The 17,152-nt window shown below is 41.1% G+C and overlaps 1 protein-coding gene across 1 annotated transcript in view; it reads right to left on the bottom strand.

The window, feature by feature from the left end:
- SEL1L3 (SEL1L family member 3) overlaps positions 1-17,152 on the bottom strand; it is a 61,213-nt gene that overhangs the window by 19,741 nt on the left and 24,320 nt on the right. The window contains exons 13-17 of the mRNA XM_034772531.1: positions 16,996-17,058; positions 8,955-9,131; positions 6,788-6,915; positions 4,951-5,034; positions 4,551-4,623 (exon numbers count right to left, since the gene is read on the bottom strand). Of these exons, the coding sequence (XP_034628422.1) occupies positions 4,551-4,623; positions 4,951-5,034; positions 6,788-6,915; positions 8,955-9,131; positions 16,996-17,058 (525 nt within the window). The remainder of the gene's footprint in view (positions 1-4,550; positions 4,624-4,950; positions 5,035-6,787; positions 6,916-8,954; positions 9,132-16,995; positions 17,059-17,152) is intronic.

Raw genomic sequence — 17,152 nt, 5'->3', positions numbered from 1 at the left:
GGGGATTGGCAACCTTTCAGAAGTGGTGTGCTGAGTCTTCATTTATTCACTCTAATTTAAGGTTTTGTGTGCCAGTAATACATTTTAACATTTTTAGAAGGTCTCTTTCTATAAGTCTATAATATATAACTAAACTATTGTTGTATGTAAAGTAAATAAGGTTTTTAAAATGTTTAATAAGCTTCATTTAAAATTAAATTAAAATGCCGAGCCCCTCGGACTGGTGGGCAGAACCCGCACAGTGTGAGTGCCACTGAAAATCAGCTCACGTGTCGCCTTCGGCACGTGTGCCATAGGTTGCCTACCCCTGTTCTAAACCTTGCTCACAAATTCTGCTTGACAAATATCAGGGGGTAGCCGTGTTAGTCTGTATCTACAAAAACAACAAGGAGTCTGGTGGCACCTTAAAGACTAACAGATTTATTTGGGCATAAGCTTTCGTGAGTAAAAACCTCACTTCTTCGGATGCATCCGAAGAAGTGAGGTTTTTACTCACGAAAGCTTATGCCCAAATAAATCTGTTAGTCTTTAAGGTGCCACCAGACTCCTTGTTGTTTTTGTAGATACAGACTAACACGGCTACCCCCTGATATTTGTCAAGCAGAATTTGTGAGCAAGGTTTAGAACAGGGGTAGGCAACCTATGGCACACGTGCCGAAGGCGACACGTGAGCTGATTTTCAGTGGCACTCACACTGTGCGGGTTCTGCCCACCAGTCCGAGGGGCTCGGCATTTTAATTTAATTTTAAATGAAGCTTATTAAACATTTTAAAAACCTTATTTACTTTACATACAACAATAGTTTAGTTATATATTATAGACTTATAGAAAGAGACCTTCTAAAAATGTTAAAATGTATTACTGGCACACAAAACCTTAAATTAGAGTGAATAAATGAAGACTCAGCACACCACTTCTGAAAGGTTGCCAATCCCCGGTTTAGAAAGAAATGATTGGATATTCCATGCAATAGCTACATCTACTGGCCACATTTGGTATAACAGAACAGAGTTTGGTCTAGGGTGGTTTCAGCATCTTCTCTTCTGCTTTGAGGTAGAATCAGCTCCATGTAAGGTTCTACTCTCTTAAAGTGCACCTGCAAGAATGTTTGGTGTGTAAGGCTGGATTATGACACTAAGTGAGATGGAGTGGCCTGTTTCAAGACATAATAACCCTTTTATAAATAACATATTTAATGAGCTTCATCCCCACAACTTGAAACAAACAAACAAAAGCACACAGCGCACACATACACCATCATCATCACAACATAGACCTAACATTACATTTGCCAAATTTCACTTCTGCTTGTATGCTCCATCCCTTTTTCCTACACTTTGTCTATCTAGCTTGTAAACTCTTTGGAACAGAAACAACAAGGAGTCTGGTGGCACCTTAAAGACTAACAGATTTATTTGGGCATAAGCTTTCGTGAGTAAAAACCTCACTTCTTCGGAACAGGGGTGTTTGTGTATGCATGTACGCATGAACAGCATCTAGCGCAATGGCACCTCAGTCCTAGCTGTGGCTTCCAAGCACTATTGCAATACAACTAATAAAAGTCAGTGCACATTTTCAGTAACTGGCAGTCTACTGGTGCCTGGTCCTGAGGGCAGCTCCTGTTTCCTCTTCTCCTTCACTCATGAAGGCCAAGTCCTACCCAAAAAATCTTGAGACTGGCTTTAAAAATGGGGGGTGAATTTCGTTTGCTTTCTGGTTTTAAAGCCTCTAGGAGTCACATTTTCAAGCTGTTCTCTGCAACCATGAAAGCTAGAAACAGGTTTGTGGTCTTTTAAATGAAAACTAAGTTTCTCATATAATTGCATGACTTCAGAGGCTTAAGCAAGGAGACCTAAAATAATAAAATAATTAATAACAATACCCTGATATTATCTAGGGTTCTTCATCAGCAAGTCTCAAAAGTGCTTTACAAAGTAGGGCAGTATCATTATCCCCATTTTACAGATGGGGAAACTGAGGCACAGAGGAAAAAGTGAGCGTTGGCAGCACTGTATACCAGCTGCCCCATGCAAATAAACAGGCTTTGCTCCTGTTTTCCTGCTGCTTCTATAGGATTTTAAAGCACCCTTTTCAGTGATGAGTCTAAAGCCTTGTAGAAACAGCTGGGACAAGGAGAGTCAGCACCAAATGACTAGTCTGCTCTCCGTGCTCGACCCGCAAGTATTTTAAGGATTACCAGAGGCCACCGATCAGTTAGAGACCTCTGGCATATGCAAAACCTTTTGGTCAGCAAAACAGTACGTTAAGATTGGGACCCAATGTGTCTAGTAGCAAGCTGTAACAAACTCCCTGAGCTCTGCAGCAGTGTCAGCACTAAATTCTGCAACAAACTAAAGTTTCCACCTCTGTGTGAGATGGAGACAAATTCAAAACCAGAGGTTTTTAATGTGAGCTAAAGATCAGAACGAGCAACATATCAAACAATGCAAGACTTCCATAACTAACACCAGTCTTTGCAAATGACTGTCCAAACATTCTGTACTGTCTCAAATCTAAATGTATAGTGGTGGGAAATCAAGAGCCAGGTGGCCCTCCTGCAGAAACCAGCTTACAACTCCTAGCTGTTGAGGGACTGACATCATAGCATCCCATTCTCAGCTATCTGCCCAGAACTCCCATTGATTTCAGTGGGAATGGCCTAGGGGTAATTTAGGACAGAATTGGGTCAAAGGGCCTATTTCACACTGGCATCTTTTCTAGCACCCTGTAAAATAATGGAACTAAAATAGGGCATTGTTTAAAATAAACAATTAGGGCTGATTAAAGGTTTGCACATTAGAAAGTGACACATAAAACTAAACTGGAGAGTGCTTCCAATTTGCAGAACACAGAGGTCAAGTTGTCTGATTTGCATGAACACGCATTAGAAATATAAACCCTCATATTTTAGGATATAAACCTTCTTCTAGGACTAACCACTGCTAGGGGCAGGATACTAGATGGACCACTGGCCTCATCAAGTATGACACTCTTTATGCTCTGGTGCCTGCATGCAGAAACTAAGATGCTTATGCCTGCAAATGAGCATGCATGCAAAAGTGGAGCACAAACTCAGAGGCTGCATTGAGACTCCATTGGCTGGTTTGTTGGACATTGTAACCTATTTAATTTTGGGGGAAACATAACCAAAGCTCGTTATAATGAAGAACACAGCTAAGGTAATAGCATGTGTTTCTATGTTTTGGAAGAAGCTTTGCTGTCAGTGTCCCAATGCCTGGGACAGAATAATGTGTCAAACAATGTGCCTAGGATTAGCGATACCAAAGTCTACAGTGCTGGGCATGACAAGGAGCATCTCAGCTCAGCAGTATGTGTTTGACTTCCCTGCAGCCCATTGTAAGTTCTGGGTGCCTCCAGGCTTAGGTCTCTAGAGGAAATTTTAGACAAACTAAAAAAAAAAAATAACTAAAAATAGCACTAACTGAAAAACACACGATGAAGAGAGAATGAAATATGATATGACAGTTTTGGCTGTTTGGTTTTTCGTCAGATTACTTCTCACAAATCCCTAGAAAGGCCCCAGGGCAAAAGCAACTATTTTGCTGCCATTCTGCAGATGCAGCATAAATGTTGTTTCTCAATTATATACCGTACTTTTGTAAACTCCAGAATGACCTCCCAAAATACCAGCTTATCAGAGCTACATGAATATTTTGGAAAGAATGTGCCAGACAAATCCACATGAACTGCTTAAAAAAGTGTCTAATATGAAATCACAAAATTATACAACAGAAAGAAAGCAAAATATTGTTTTGGGAGAAGAAGAGAATGTTACAGTTAAATGCCACAGGAAGTGCCATAAAATCCACCTGGAAACCATTAGGGAAACATGTGGGCTATTGACAAAAGTTAAAAAGCATGGGATAAAAACATGTAATATGGGAAGAAATTTACCGCAGAGAGAATTGAAGGAAACCTGCACAAGCAGGTGGCAACCAGCAGATGCATTAAAATGATTGATATCAATGAACTATCTGCTACTATAAATGAACAAGATGTGGGGTAAAAGTCTCAAAAGCACCTAAGTCACTTAGGACCCTAAGTCTCATAGATATTCCAGGAGACTTAGGTTCCTGAGTGGCTAAGTCACTTTTGATATTTTCAAAAGCAGCTAAATATGTCCTGACTTTTTGATTCTAGGCTCTTTGTGACAGGCATTGTGTTTTCCTGTCTTTACACTGCCTTGCACAATGGGATCCCAATTCTGATTGCTTTACCCCCTTTAATATAATACTAAGTTTTAATAGTGTTTTTGTGGGAACAGTTTTGACATCAATCTGTCTGTCTCCACGAGTGTACACAGCATATGTTAGACATCTAAATCTCCATTTATAGATCCATTTCACCTGATTCCAGTAGGGCTGTTGAATGCCTAGCCCCGTGTCTGACGGAGACTGGGTCATGGATGAGAACTAAGTGGCTGAAGCCCAATCCAGAAAAGATTGAGGTGATGCTGGTAGTTTGGGGGAAGCAAACAGATAATATGGCAAGGCTAATATCTGCCCCTTTGAAAGAGGGTGATCACCCACCATTTGTGACTGTGTTTGCGTACTTTGGGGGTTGTGTTGGATTCCCATCTGCTGTTGGATGATCACATAGCAGCTAAAAAATGAAGGAGGCCAGGTTTGAAAAAAAGCTACCCATAATTGTGCTTTGTCTACAGTTCAGTGAAAGACAACCTTTCTGTATGGTCCTGGTTTTGGTGTGTTTCATTTCAGTTGTATTTATTCTCATGTCTGGGAGACTTCCTGGATGAAATCCCAGCTCCATTAAAGTAAACAGAAGTTTTGCTATTGACTTCAAGGGGTCACAATTTCACCCTCGGTGTATGTTGGGGAGATGTTACATCGTTTTACCACAAAAGTTTATAAAAATAAATCATATACATAACAATTAATTAGTTTTAGAGACAGTGCAGATCAAACTTACCAGGATAATTCCAAATAGGCATCGAGAGCTTTTCTGATTACACGTCCCAAGTAGCCATTTTTTTCTGCAATATGTTTTGCCCAGCTGTAAAAGAAGAAACATGACAATAAATGAACACATTTCACACATCATAGTCCAGTGCTATTCATACTGGGGCCAATAGGACTTTTGTCATTGACGTAAGCAGATGCAGGATCAGCCTCTTTGTCATTAAAGGCATACATTTCTATCCTGTATTTCGCCCCTGATGCAGTAGTAATGTTGAAATGTCCTAAGGTAATATTTTATTTCTGTAACATTTTTAATGGAAATTTTGGTACAGCATCAAAACAAAACTCCAGGTCAAATTCAACATATCAAAAAATGGCAATAGATACATTGGTTATGAATTGGTCTCTATGCGGGTTTAAGTGGCAAAGTAGCCTAACTTCTACTAATTCATAGATTTTTAAGGCCAAAAGCGGCCATTAGATTACAGTGGTTCTCAACCTTTCCAGACTACTGTACCCCTTTGACGAGTCTGATTTGTCTTGTGTACCCTCACTTAAAGACTACTTGCTTACAAAATCAGACAAAAATACAAATGTTGCAGCATACTGTTACTGAAAAATAGCTTACTTTCTCATTTGTACCATATCATTATAAAATAAATCGATTGGAATGAAATATTGCATTTCAGTGTATAGTATACAGAGCAGTATAAACAAGTCATTGTCTGTATGAAATTTTAGTTTGTACTGACTTTGCTAGTGCTTTTTATGTAGCCTTTTGTAAAACTAGGCAAATATCTAGATGAGTTGATGTACCTCCTGGAAGACCTCTGCATACCCCCAGGGATATACATACCCCTGGTTGAGAACCACTGCATTAGAACATTTAGTCTGACCTCCTGTATAGCCCAGGCCATAGAATTTCACCCAGTAATTCCTGCATCAAGACCACAGTTTCTGGTTGAACTAGTGCAGCGGTTCTCAAACTGTGAGTCGCCAGGGCTGGCGTTAGATTTTCTGGGGCCCAGGGCCAAAGCCCAAGCCCGAGCCCCACTGCCTAGGGCCGAAGCCCAAGCCTGAGGACTTCAACCCTTGGTGGTGGGACTCAGGGTTACAGGCCCCCAGCCTGGGGCTGAAGCCCTTGGGCTATGGCTTTGGTCCCCCCCACCCAGGGCAGGCTCAGGCTTCGATCTCCCCTCTTAGGGTCATGTCGTAATTTTTGTTGTCAGAAAGGGGTTGTGGTGCAATGAAGTTTGAGAACCCCTGAACTACTGCATATCTTTGCATAGAATTCCCATTAGTATCCGTGGAAGTTCCCTGCATAGATTTAGGACAGCATATGGTCCTATAGTTTTGCTGATAAAATTACTTTTTCTTTTTGGAGAAAAATGATGCAATTGCTCCAGGTGCTAAGAAACTACAAGGCCTCTGTGGTATTGGAAAATGCAGGTCCCACCTCTTGTTACAAAGCTGTGAATTAGATATCCTTTGACAAACCAGTAGACGTGAATTTCATGTGAATAGTTTCATCAACCAAAATACTTTCTGGGATAATGGGCAGCAACAACTTGAGTTTCAGATATGCTAAGCACCTGCAATTCTAGGAGGTAGCTGCAGGTGCTCAGCACCTCTGAAAATGAAGGCTGTTTCCTAAACATTAAGATATGCACAGATTCAAATGGAGCAAGTATTATTGCAATGGAACAGTTTCTCAAGAAGAAAGATGCACATTTTTTAGATTGAGGAATCGAGAACCTGCCATAATTGAAATGATTTTTTTCATGATCTGAATTATCATTGGTTTAAAAAATAAGATTTTCCTTATAAAAAAGGGGTTTGTTCCTTACATTACAGCTTTTTCTGGATCTCTAGCAAAGTTTTCCATGTTTCCTGTGATGTAATACAGAGAACATCGTATGGTTCCTTCTACGTGTCCACCTTGGGCAGCTTTATAGAAGTACTCAGCAGCTAGTGTCTGCAAAGAAACAAGATAAAAATGGCAACCTCCTTGGGAATTACTATTTCCCTATATTTGCTTCATATAAAAAATAAATAGATAGATAAATAATGGCAGCCTGGCTAATGAAACTAGTCAGTTTAATCACTTTCTGTGCAGATGGGTGAAATCAGTTTCTTTCTTCTACCACCTTACCAGGTTAGGTTGGAAGTTCTTTAAAACTGAAATTGTGATAGCATGTTTATCATGTAGATGAATATATAAAATGCATACCTGGCCTCTGATGCCATACAGTGTGGCTTTGTTGACACTGACAAAAATGGACCAGTAAGTCACCGTCAGTGATAGCAGCAGTGGAAGCTGGAGTGTAGAAAAGAGGGTACAGGCATTTTAACCTCCAGGCTATCTAACCCTACATTCACGGTTAGTGGTAAAAACACTGCAGTCCTGTCTACACTACAACTTCCAGTGTTGTTACAACTGGTGGTGAATTAGGGGAGCTGTTTTGGCCAGTGTCACAGCCTGCCTGAACAAAGCTTGCTCTCTAGCATCTGAGAAATCATTTGTATTAATAGAGCGTCCAATCCTGGAGACTTTAGTGTGTGAGTAATCCCAGTGACTTTCATGAACTACACCCATGAGTATGGGCTCCAGGATCAGGCCCATAATTTCCCACGCATATGAAGCTAGTTTGTATACAGCAATACAGGCTCAGCAGGACAAGACAGAACTGCAGAAGGAGGGGGAACTGAGAGAGTATCCAGTTCTAATAATCAATACGTTTTATACAGTAATTGTAATAAAGCAACAGCAACCACAACTAAACAATTTCTTTAATCCAGGAACTTCTAACTAGCAACCTGTGCTGTAAAATGGAGATTCAGTATTTTTGTCAGGGACCCCGGACTCTGGAACTAGCCCCCTCATTCGATCCAACAGAGCCTGGTTTTATTAACTGTCAGAGCACACAGCAGAATGTCTCTTTTCTCAGACTTTTGGTGAATGAAGTAATACAGGACCATAGAGTGCTTTTGTAGAGGCTGCTATTAACTTGGAATTGTATTATTATGGGCAGGCCATTATTATGTGCTACGTATTTTTGTCCCCTGGGTAGGAGAAATATGCTTGCCACCATTTGCTGGGTAGCTCTGGCTGCTGTTTGCAGCATATATGCTCACTGACTGAAGCACTAGACATGTTCTCGAATGCCTAGACCACATTTGCCGGCCTCCATTAGCCTGAAGCATGAGTTTTGATAACTTTTATTTTAGCATTCTGAACTATAAACAATGTGATTGGTCATAAAATTATCCATCAAAATAATGCTATCCTCTGTCGGGAAAAGAACATTATTTTTTCTTGATATATATAAAATTAAGTACTTAGGTCCTGGCTTAGAAAGACAAAAATAAACTATGTAGGTCTATGAGGGCCGCATTAAAATGGCAAATCAGACTTTGAAAGGGAAATTTAATTAAAATCTGTCTTGAAATGTTTTTTTCCACAACAATAGCAGCTTCTATAGGAGTGCTCAAAAGTGTAACTGCTCAGAAGTTCTAGCGCAGATTCTGCAGCCCTTCATCACACTGGATAGTGCTCTGCTCCATGTAAAGTACCGTGGAAGTCAATGGGGCTACTACTGAAGTAAAGAGCTATTCTACAGGAGTAATGAAGGCAGAATCTGGCCCTCAAGTAGGTATAAAACAACTTTTTAAATGTACTCCAAACTTTATTTTGTATGATATTTTTAATGGGACTTGTGTTTTATTCTTAAGGGGACAGTGGAACTCTTGAGGTAGAACTACACAGGTCAGAGGAATGCAAACATCTGCAGCAGGCATGAAGCAGATTGTGATCCCATTACGCTAAGTAGTGCCTCGCTCCAGAAGCAGTGCCCCTGACTTCAATGGGACTTCATACAAGAAAAGACTTGACTCACTGTGATCAAGGGTAGTAGAATATGCTCCCCTTAAGTAAACACAGAATCTTAAAGAATAAAGCCAATATTTGTAAACCAGACCCTGTAATAAGAAATCACACACTGACTATTTACTTACTCGATTTCTGCCAGGCACTCCTGGGTAAATCCCATCTAAATGCAGAGCACCCAGGTTATAGGATGCATCTGGATTGCCCATTTCTTCAGCTTTCAACCAGTATTTTGCTGCTTTTATGTAGTCTCTTTTAAAATTATGGTAATACCATCCCAAACCATTCATTGCCTGATGTAATCCCTGCAGATAAAGAAAAAAAAAAGTCCTCAGACCACTCAGGTTCAGCTGTGCTTTGTGACATCTTCTGATGCCAACTTGTTCTCTAGTGTCAGGAGTTCTAGAAAGTTAATCTTCATAGCTCTTTGGAGTATGTTATCTAGACAGAGTTCTAACCAAGAGGTTTGTGACTGCTGGAACCTTTAGGGTCCCCTTATTTTTCTCTGATTTTCTGCTCTAAGGCCCTGTGTTGAATGAACCTCCAATGATGGGGATTCAACAACCTCCTGTGGAAATCTGTTTAACTTTGGAAGCTTCACTACTTTCCAGAAAGTTTTTCCTAACCTAAATCTCCTTTGCTGCAGATTAAGCCCATTACTTCTTGTCCTACCTTCAGTGGATATGGAGAAGAATTGATCACCATCCTCTTCATAACAGCCCTCAACATATTTGAAGACTTATCAGTTCCCTATCATTCTTCTTTTCTCAAGACTAAACCAGACCCAGTTTTTTTCACCTTTCCTCATAGGTCAGGTTTTCTAAACCTTTATTGTTTTTATTGATCTCCTATGGACCTTTTCCAGTGTGACCCCATCTTTCCTAAAGTGTGGTGCCCACAATTGGTCACAGTATTCCAGCTGAGTACAATGACTTCCCATGTCTTACATATGACACCAGAATGATATTAGCCTTTTTTGCAGCTGCACCACATTGTTGACTCATATCACTGGTCTACAATTTTTGAGAAGTCGTCTGCTTCAGAGATAAAATGTGCTCTTTATTATGTATTTTGATGTGCTGAATTCAAATATGACAATTAAAACAACTGATTGGCTACTGTTTCTAAGATATTTAAGTTTTTACATTTTATGTCTATGTATATTGTGTAGATAGTAGTAGAGTTTTAATCATAAATTGTAAACCTAGGTCTTTTCATATGTTTATGGTTGCTTTACGTGATAATATTTCACCTGTCCTGTTTATGTAATGCTTTAAAAATCAGCAAAAGGGTTATATAAATAAAATTGATTATGAAACAAAAGGCAAAAAACTATTATGTGCATAGTTTAGTCCTAGTCAGTGTCTACTCGGTGCTTCTTGGCTTGTCTCTTGTATTCATTAAATGGAGCATCTCTTGTCTCTGTCCAGCAATAGTCTGCAAGCATTGATGGGCTCCATTTGCCCTGATAGTGTTTCTCCATTGTTGCAATGTCCTGGTGAAATCGCTCGCCGTGCTCGTCGCTCACTGCTCCGCAGTTCGGTGGAAAAAAATCTAGATGAGAGTGCAAAAAATGTATCTTTAGTGACATGTTGCAACCAAGGCTTTTGTATGCCTTGAGGAGGTTTTCCACCAACAACCTGTAGTTGTCTGCCTTGTTGTTTCTGAGAAAATTTATTGCCACTAACTGGAAGGCTTTCCATGCCGTCTTTTCCTTGCCACGCAGTGCATGGTCAAATGCATCATCTCAAAGAAGTTCATGAATCTGAGGACCAACAAAGACACCTTCCTTTTTCTTAGCTTCACTTAACCTTGGAAATTTTCCACGGAGGTACTTGAAAGCTGCTTGTGTTTTGTCAATGGCCTTGACAAAATTCTTCATCAGACCCAGCTTGATGTGTAAGGGTGGTAACAAAATCTTCCTTGATTCAACAAGTGGTGGATACTGAACACTTTTCCTCCCAGGCTCCAATGACTGTCGGAGTGGCCAATCTTTCTTGATGGAGTGGAAATCTCTTGCACGACTATCCCATTCACAGAGAAAACAGCAGTACTTTGTGTATCCAGTCTGCAGACCAAGCAAGAGAGCAACAGCCTTCAAATCGCCACAAAGCTGCCACTGATGTTGGTCATAGTTTATGCACCTCAAAAGTTGTTTCATGTTGTCATAGGTTTCCTTCATATGGACTGCATGACCAACTGGAATTGATGGCAAAACATTGCCATTATGCAGTAAAACAGCTTTAAGACTCGTCTTCGATGAATCAATGAACAGTCTCCACTCATCTGGATCGTGAACGATGTTGAGGGCTGCCATCACACCATCGATGTTGTTGCAGGCTACAAGATCACCTTCCATGAAGAAGAATGGGACAAGATCCTTTTGATGGTCATGAAACATGGAAACCCTAACATCACCTGCCAGGAGATTCCACTGCTGTAGTCTGGAGCCCAACAGCTCTGCCTTACTCTTGGGTAGTTCCAAATCCCTGACAAGGTCATTCAGTTTACCTTGTGTTATGAGGTGTGGTTCAGAGGAGGAGGATGAGAGAAAATGTGGGTCCTGTGACATTGATGGTTCAGGACCTGAAGTCTCATCCTCTTCCTCGTCTGACTCAAGTGAGAATGATTCTGGTGCATCAGGAACCGGCAGTCCTTCTCCGTGGGGTACTGGGCGTATAGCTGATGGAATGTTTGGATAATGCACAGTCCACTTTTGCTTCTTTGACACACCTTTCCCAACTGGAGGCACCAGGCAGAAGTAACAATTGCTGGTATGATCTGTTGGCTCTCTCCAAATCATTGGCACTGCAAAAGGCATAGATTTCCTTTTCCTGTTCAACCACTGGTGAAGATTTGTTGCACAAGTGTTGCAGCATATGTGTGGGGCCCACCTTTTGTCCTGATCTCCAATTTTGCAGCCAAAATAAAGATGATAGGCTTTCTTAACCATAGTGGTTATACTGCACTTTTGTGATGCAAAAGTCACTTCACCACAAACATAGCAGAAGTTATCTGCACTGTTCACACAAGTACGAGGCATCTCTGCTCACTTTGGCTAAACAGAAATGTGTCCCTTTGCAAAATCAAAAACTGACAAATAAGAGAGCACGACACTGTATGATTTCTAGAGCTGATATAGGGCAATTTGTTCAGCAGAGTGATGTAAGCTTCGTTATGATTACATCATCCATGACTTCTAGGAATAACATGATGCAATTCATATCATGTATGACGCAATACCAGCTTCAGATTGCATCATTCATTGTTTTGCCTAAAAAGCAAGTACTGTCCAAACCCATAGATTTATTCCTAGATCCAGTCAAAGATGTATTTTAGTCATTTCTGGTTTAAATTGAGATCCCTTCCCTCACTTATCCTCCGCCATTCCCCAGTCAAGGGTTGTATATACTGACCCAATAGCATATCTTGAAAACTAGAGCCAATCAACCACTTTAAGCATCATTTTCGTTCTCAGTGACCCCGAATTAGTAAAGTTTGACTACATTTATTTCAGAAGCATTTTGGTTGTAGAGCACTGTATTAAATTTGTGATCCACTATAATCCTGAGATCCTTTCCAGCAGTGCTACTATCTAGCTAGTTATTTCCCATTTTATAGTTGTCCATTTGATTTTTTCCTCCCTAAGTGAAGGATTTTGCATTTCCCAACTTTGCATTTGTCTTTATTGAATTTCATCTTATTGATTTCAGACCAACTCTCTAATTTGTCCAGGTCATTTTGAATTCTAATTCTAATCCTCCGAAGTGCGTGCAACCCCTCCCAGCTTGGTGTCAACTCCAAATTTTATAAGCAAGTAAACAAAGTTTCCCAGTGCGCCACTTCATTATCCAAGGCATTAATGAAAATATTGAATAGTACCAGACCCAGGACAGACCACTATGGAGCCCCGCTAAATATGTCCCCCAGTTAGATAGCAAACCATTGACAACTGCTCTTTGAGTATGGTCTTTCAAACAGTTGTGCATCCATTTTACAGTGATTTCATCTAGACACTTCCCTAGTTTGTGAATGCCATGTGGGACTGTGCCAAAAGCCTTACTAAAATCAAGATATATCACATCTAATGCTTCCTCACTAAGTCAGTAACCCTGTCAAAGAAGGAAATTAGGTTGATTTGGCATAATTTGTTCTTGACAAATCCATTCTGGCTATTCCTTAAAATCCTGTTATCCTTCAGGCCCTTACAAATTAGTTGTTTAATAATTTGTTCCACTATCTTTTCAGATATCAAGGTTAGGCTGACTGGTCTATAATACCCTGGGTCCTTTTTTTCCCCTTTTTAAAGATAGGTAGTATGTTTTCCCTTTTCCCGTCTTCTGGGACCTCACCCAGCATGATAATCAAGATAATTGATAATGATTCTGGAATTGCTTCAGCTAGTTCCTTAAGTACGCTAGGATGAATTTAATCAGGCCCTGCTGACTTGAATACATCTATGTATTCTTTAAACTGTTCTTTTGATATTTTGGCTTGCATTCCTTATGTTTGCTCTGAAAATAAATGGGAGACAATTAACATGAAAACTTCAACATGCTGTTTTTCCAGAGTAGAGAGAGTCAGTCAGTGCCATACAGGTCAATTTTAGGAAACACCATGTATGCCTCTCACAGCACCTCAGGTTATGGCAGTGCTATACACTAACATTAAACCTCATCTTTGTCTCAGTACTTATGCATCAAGAGAAGCTCATTATCCTGTGACAATGTTCTATTTTGTCGACATTAACTCTGTCTCCTTGCATAGCCTGGTCAACTGCAAGCATACGAGCAGTTCAAATTACTGTGCTAATAAGCATGCTCTTCACCACTTCCTTTTGATGCATGTTTAATAAGGGCTATGCCAAAAACAGTAGAATATATAGGATGAGAACTATCTAAAGGACTCCAGGACAAGACAAGACATTTGCGTGTTATTCTAAACTTACATCTGAAACAATCTCTATGACAATTGGGGTCCAGACACCCCAAAGGGAAAACAGGGTTTGAACCCCACAGAATAACCAATTGAATCAACTGCCTATATACTATGTTGTTTTGTATTGATTAGGGCTGCCAATTAATCGCAGTTAACTCAGGCGATTAACTCAAAAAAATTAATTGCGATTAATCGCACTGTTAAACTATAGAATACGCACTGAAATTTATTAAATATTGTTGATGTTTTTCTACATTTTCAAATACCCTATATACTTGATCATAAGCTGTTTTGTTTATAAGCTGACCCCCCCCCCCCAAGATGGATAAGTAAAAATGGAACATTTTTATAACCCGTTCATAAGCTGACCCTATAATTCAGGAGTCAGCAAACTTTGGCTCCCGGGCCATCAGGATAAGCCGCTGGCGGGCCAAGATGGTTTGTTTACCTCGAGCATCCGCAGGCACAGAGGTAAACCTAAATAAACAAAGTGTCCCAGTGCGCCAGCTACTTACCCTGACGGGCCGGGACAGCAACTGGTGGAGAAATGTTTTTTGCGGGGAGAAGCTGGGAGGCAGGGGAGTAACCCCTGTGACCACCCCGCACATGACCCTGCCCCTAGCCCGGGACCCCCACATTCTCTCCATCCCATCCCTTCCTACCATTATTGGGGAGGGCCAGGGGAGGATGTCTCTTACCTGGCTGGAGCTGCTCTGGCAGGCTGGGCAGCGCGGCCACAGCCTGCTCCGGCGGGCCAGACAGGGCGGTGTGGCTGCAGCATGGTCCAGCGGGCCAGACCGGGCGGCATGGCCGCAGCGTGCTCCGGCGGACCAGGCGGCGCAGCCACAGCCTGCTCTGGGGGGTGGGAGGGCGAGCAGCACGGCTGCAGCCTGCCAGCCCTGGAGTTGCAGCTGCTTTGGAGGCTGGGGGGAGAGCAGCATGGCCAGAAGCAGAGAGACTCCGGCCCTGCCTCTTCCCTTCTGGCTGTGCTGCCTCTCCTTGCTCCCTCTGTTGGGGGGAGGGGCTGTGTCCCACTTCTCCCTCTCTATACCCGTTCATAAGCCGACCCCCTTCTCTGGTGCTTCCCTTTTTTACTAAAAATATTTGGCTTATGAATGAGTATATACGGTATATCGATTTCAGTTACAACTAAGAATACAAAGTGTACAGTGCTCACTTTATATTATTTTTGCTTACAAATATTTGCACTTAAAAATTATAAACAAAAGTAATATTTTTCCATTCACCTCATACAAGTACTGTAATGCAATCTCTTTATCTTGCAAGTGCAACTTCAAATGTGGTTTTTTTTGTTACATAACTGCACTCAAAAACAAAACAAGTAAAACTTTAGGGCCTACAAGTCGACTCAGTCCTGCTTCTCGTCCAGCCAGTCGCAAAAAGAAACAAGTTAGTTTATATTTACAGGAGATAATGCTGAGGTTGCGTCTTTATAGTTATTTTCTGTGTAACTTGTATGTGTTTGCTTTTTCTTACTATTTCATCTTTGACTCTGTGATTTCTCTATTGTTTATTTTTACCCTAATTTTTACTGTTGTGCAGTCTGGGTGGAGTATGCAGCCCCCAGTGAACTGATAACTGTGGGCAGGTTTCATTCTTTCAGGGGTGATGAACCAGAAGGGAAATATCCGAGTATCTGGTAGCTAAGAACTCAGGGGATGGATTTAGGGAGATGTGGGACCAGAAAGGCTGTTGGGGTCACCCTGCACAGAGTATCTAGGAAGCCAGGGTGAGACCTTTATGCTTGTGGGCTGGCTCCTGGTGTTAGAGCTCTGAACCATAGCAGCATAACATTACAGCACCCACTGTCAGAAGGCAGGTGGTGACAGAACCCCTTCCTGGTCTGGGTGAGCCCCAAAATGTCACAATCACATTGTCAAATTTCTAGCTGCAGGAAGAGTTTTTCATTGTTGGTGCTTTCAAAGGGACTCTGGAGAAGGGTTCTTTTTCTTTTCAAATTTCAAGTCAGACCTGGAATCCTTACTCAAAATCCAAAAGCAAAGCAACTATTCATTAATTATCTAATTTCTTTAGTGAACATGTCCACTGAAATATATGTTTAAATAATAACATCCTTATTGTTGTTGAATTTGGTTATCGGCCATGTGCCAGTTGTCTGAAATTTGCTGCCAGAGCTGGCCCTCCAGAAAATCCAAGTTAGCAGGTATTGCACCATGCTGTGAAAGGCAATCTGTTTAGTCAGGCTTCTCTTGAATAGGCATTTGAACAGTGTTTTATAGGGCTGGTAGAAATGCTGCTTTGAGCTTCTTTTTTATCTGGCAGTGGCTGATAATTAATTTGGAGATTGTCCATTTGATGTCAATAGTTAGCAGTGGACTATGGGTGGTTTGAATAGTTATGGTTTTCAAGATCTAAATTTACCAGAAGCCTGGGCAATATAAATAAGGACATAAATATATATGAAGATGTGGAAATCACTAGGGGCCAGATCATGGCTGCACAGGGCCATAAGAGGGAGGGAGATCCCTTTTCCCCCATTATGCCCCCATGTGAGTTCCCTGGTCCAGTCACAGAGGAGTATGTAACCTCTGCACACCCACTACTTCCCCCTGAGATGAGATGCATAAGGGCAGGGAGAGGGTGGAGTCTGTTCTCAGCTGCTCAGCACTCCAGCTAGTATAGTTGAGCTGGTGCAGGTGGTAATGATCTGCAGATGGTAAGAGACGGTAACAGCTTAGTACCCACCAGGTGTAATGGGTGTGAGGGAATGAATCCTGACTTTGAGTTACCATTCAGTCCCAGTGCAGCTACCCACCACCAATTACACAGAGCACATTGCAAAAGCACAGTCTGGCTCTCAACCCTTCTTTATTCTTCTCCTTTATACTGTATTATTACAAAGTTTGTTGAGCTGATTTTTCAAAGGTGATGATCACCTCTATCTCCCATCAGCCTCAGTGAGATTAGTGGGCACACAACATCTCCAAACATCAGGCCAGGTGGGGATTTCTGTATGACAATTTAACACAAAACTCGGTCTAGAAGAACAAGCACAGGAATTGGAGGTAAGAACACCTGAGTTCTAATCCTGCATCTGCTACTAACTCATTGTGTGACCTTGTATAAGTCACTTGGAGCAAAATTCAGCTTTTGTGTATGCAGATGCAATTCCATTTACTTCCGTGTCCGTAATAACACTTCTTACTTATACAGCACAACAATAAATATTTACTGTTGTGAATCTTTTACCTTGGATGCTGCTTTTTTCATCAGTTCTAAAGCAAGTCTTGTGTTCTTTTTCACACCATGACCCTAAATAACAAACATAATAAAATAAGTATATATAAGCAACCACTATTTTGAAATACATAATACATGCTAATGAACACTCACAGCTAATAATTTG

Source organism: Trachemys scripta, chromosome 5 (genome assembly GCF_013100865.1).
Source record: "Trachemys scripta elegans isolate TJP31775 chromosome 5, CAS_Tse_1.0, whole genome shotgun sequence".
NCBI classification, from domain to species: Eukaryota; Metazoa; Chordata; order Testudines; family Emydidae; genus Trachemys; species Trachemys scripta.
Note: the sequence above shows the minus strand (reverse complement) of the source record. Positions and strands in the feature narration are given on the sequence as shown.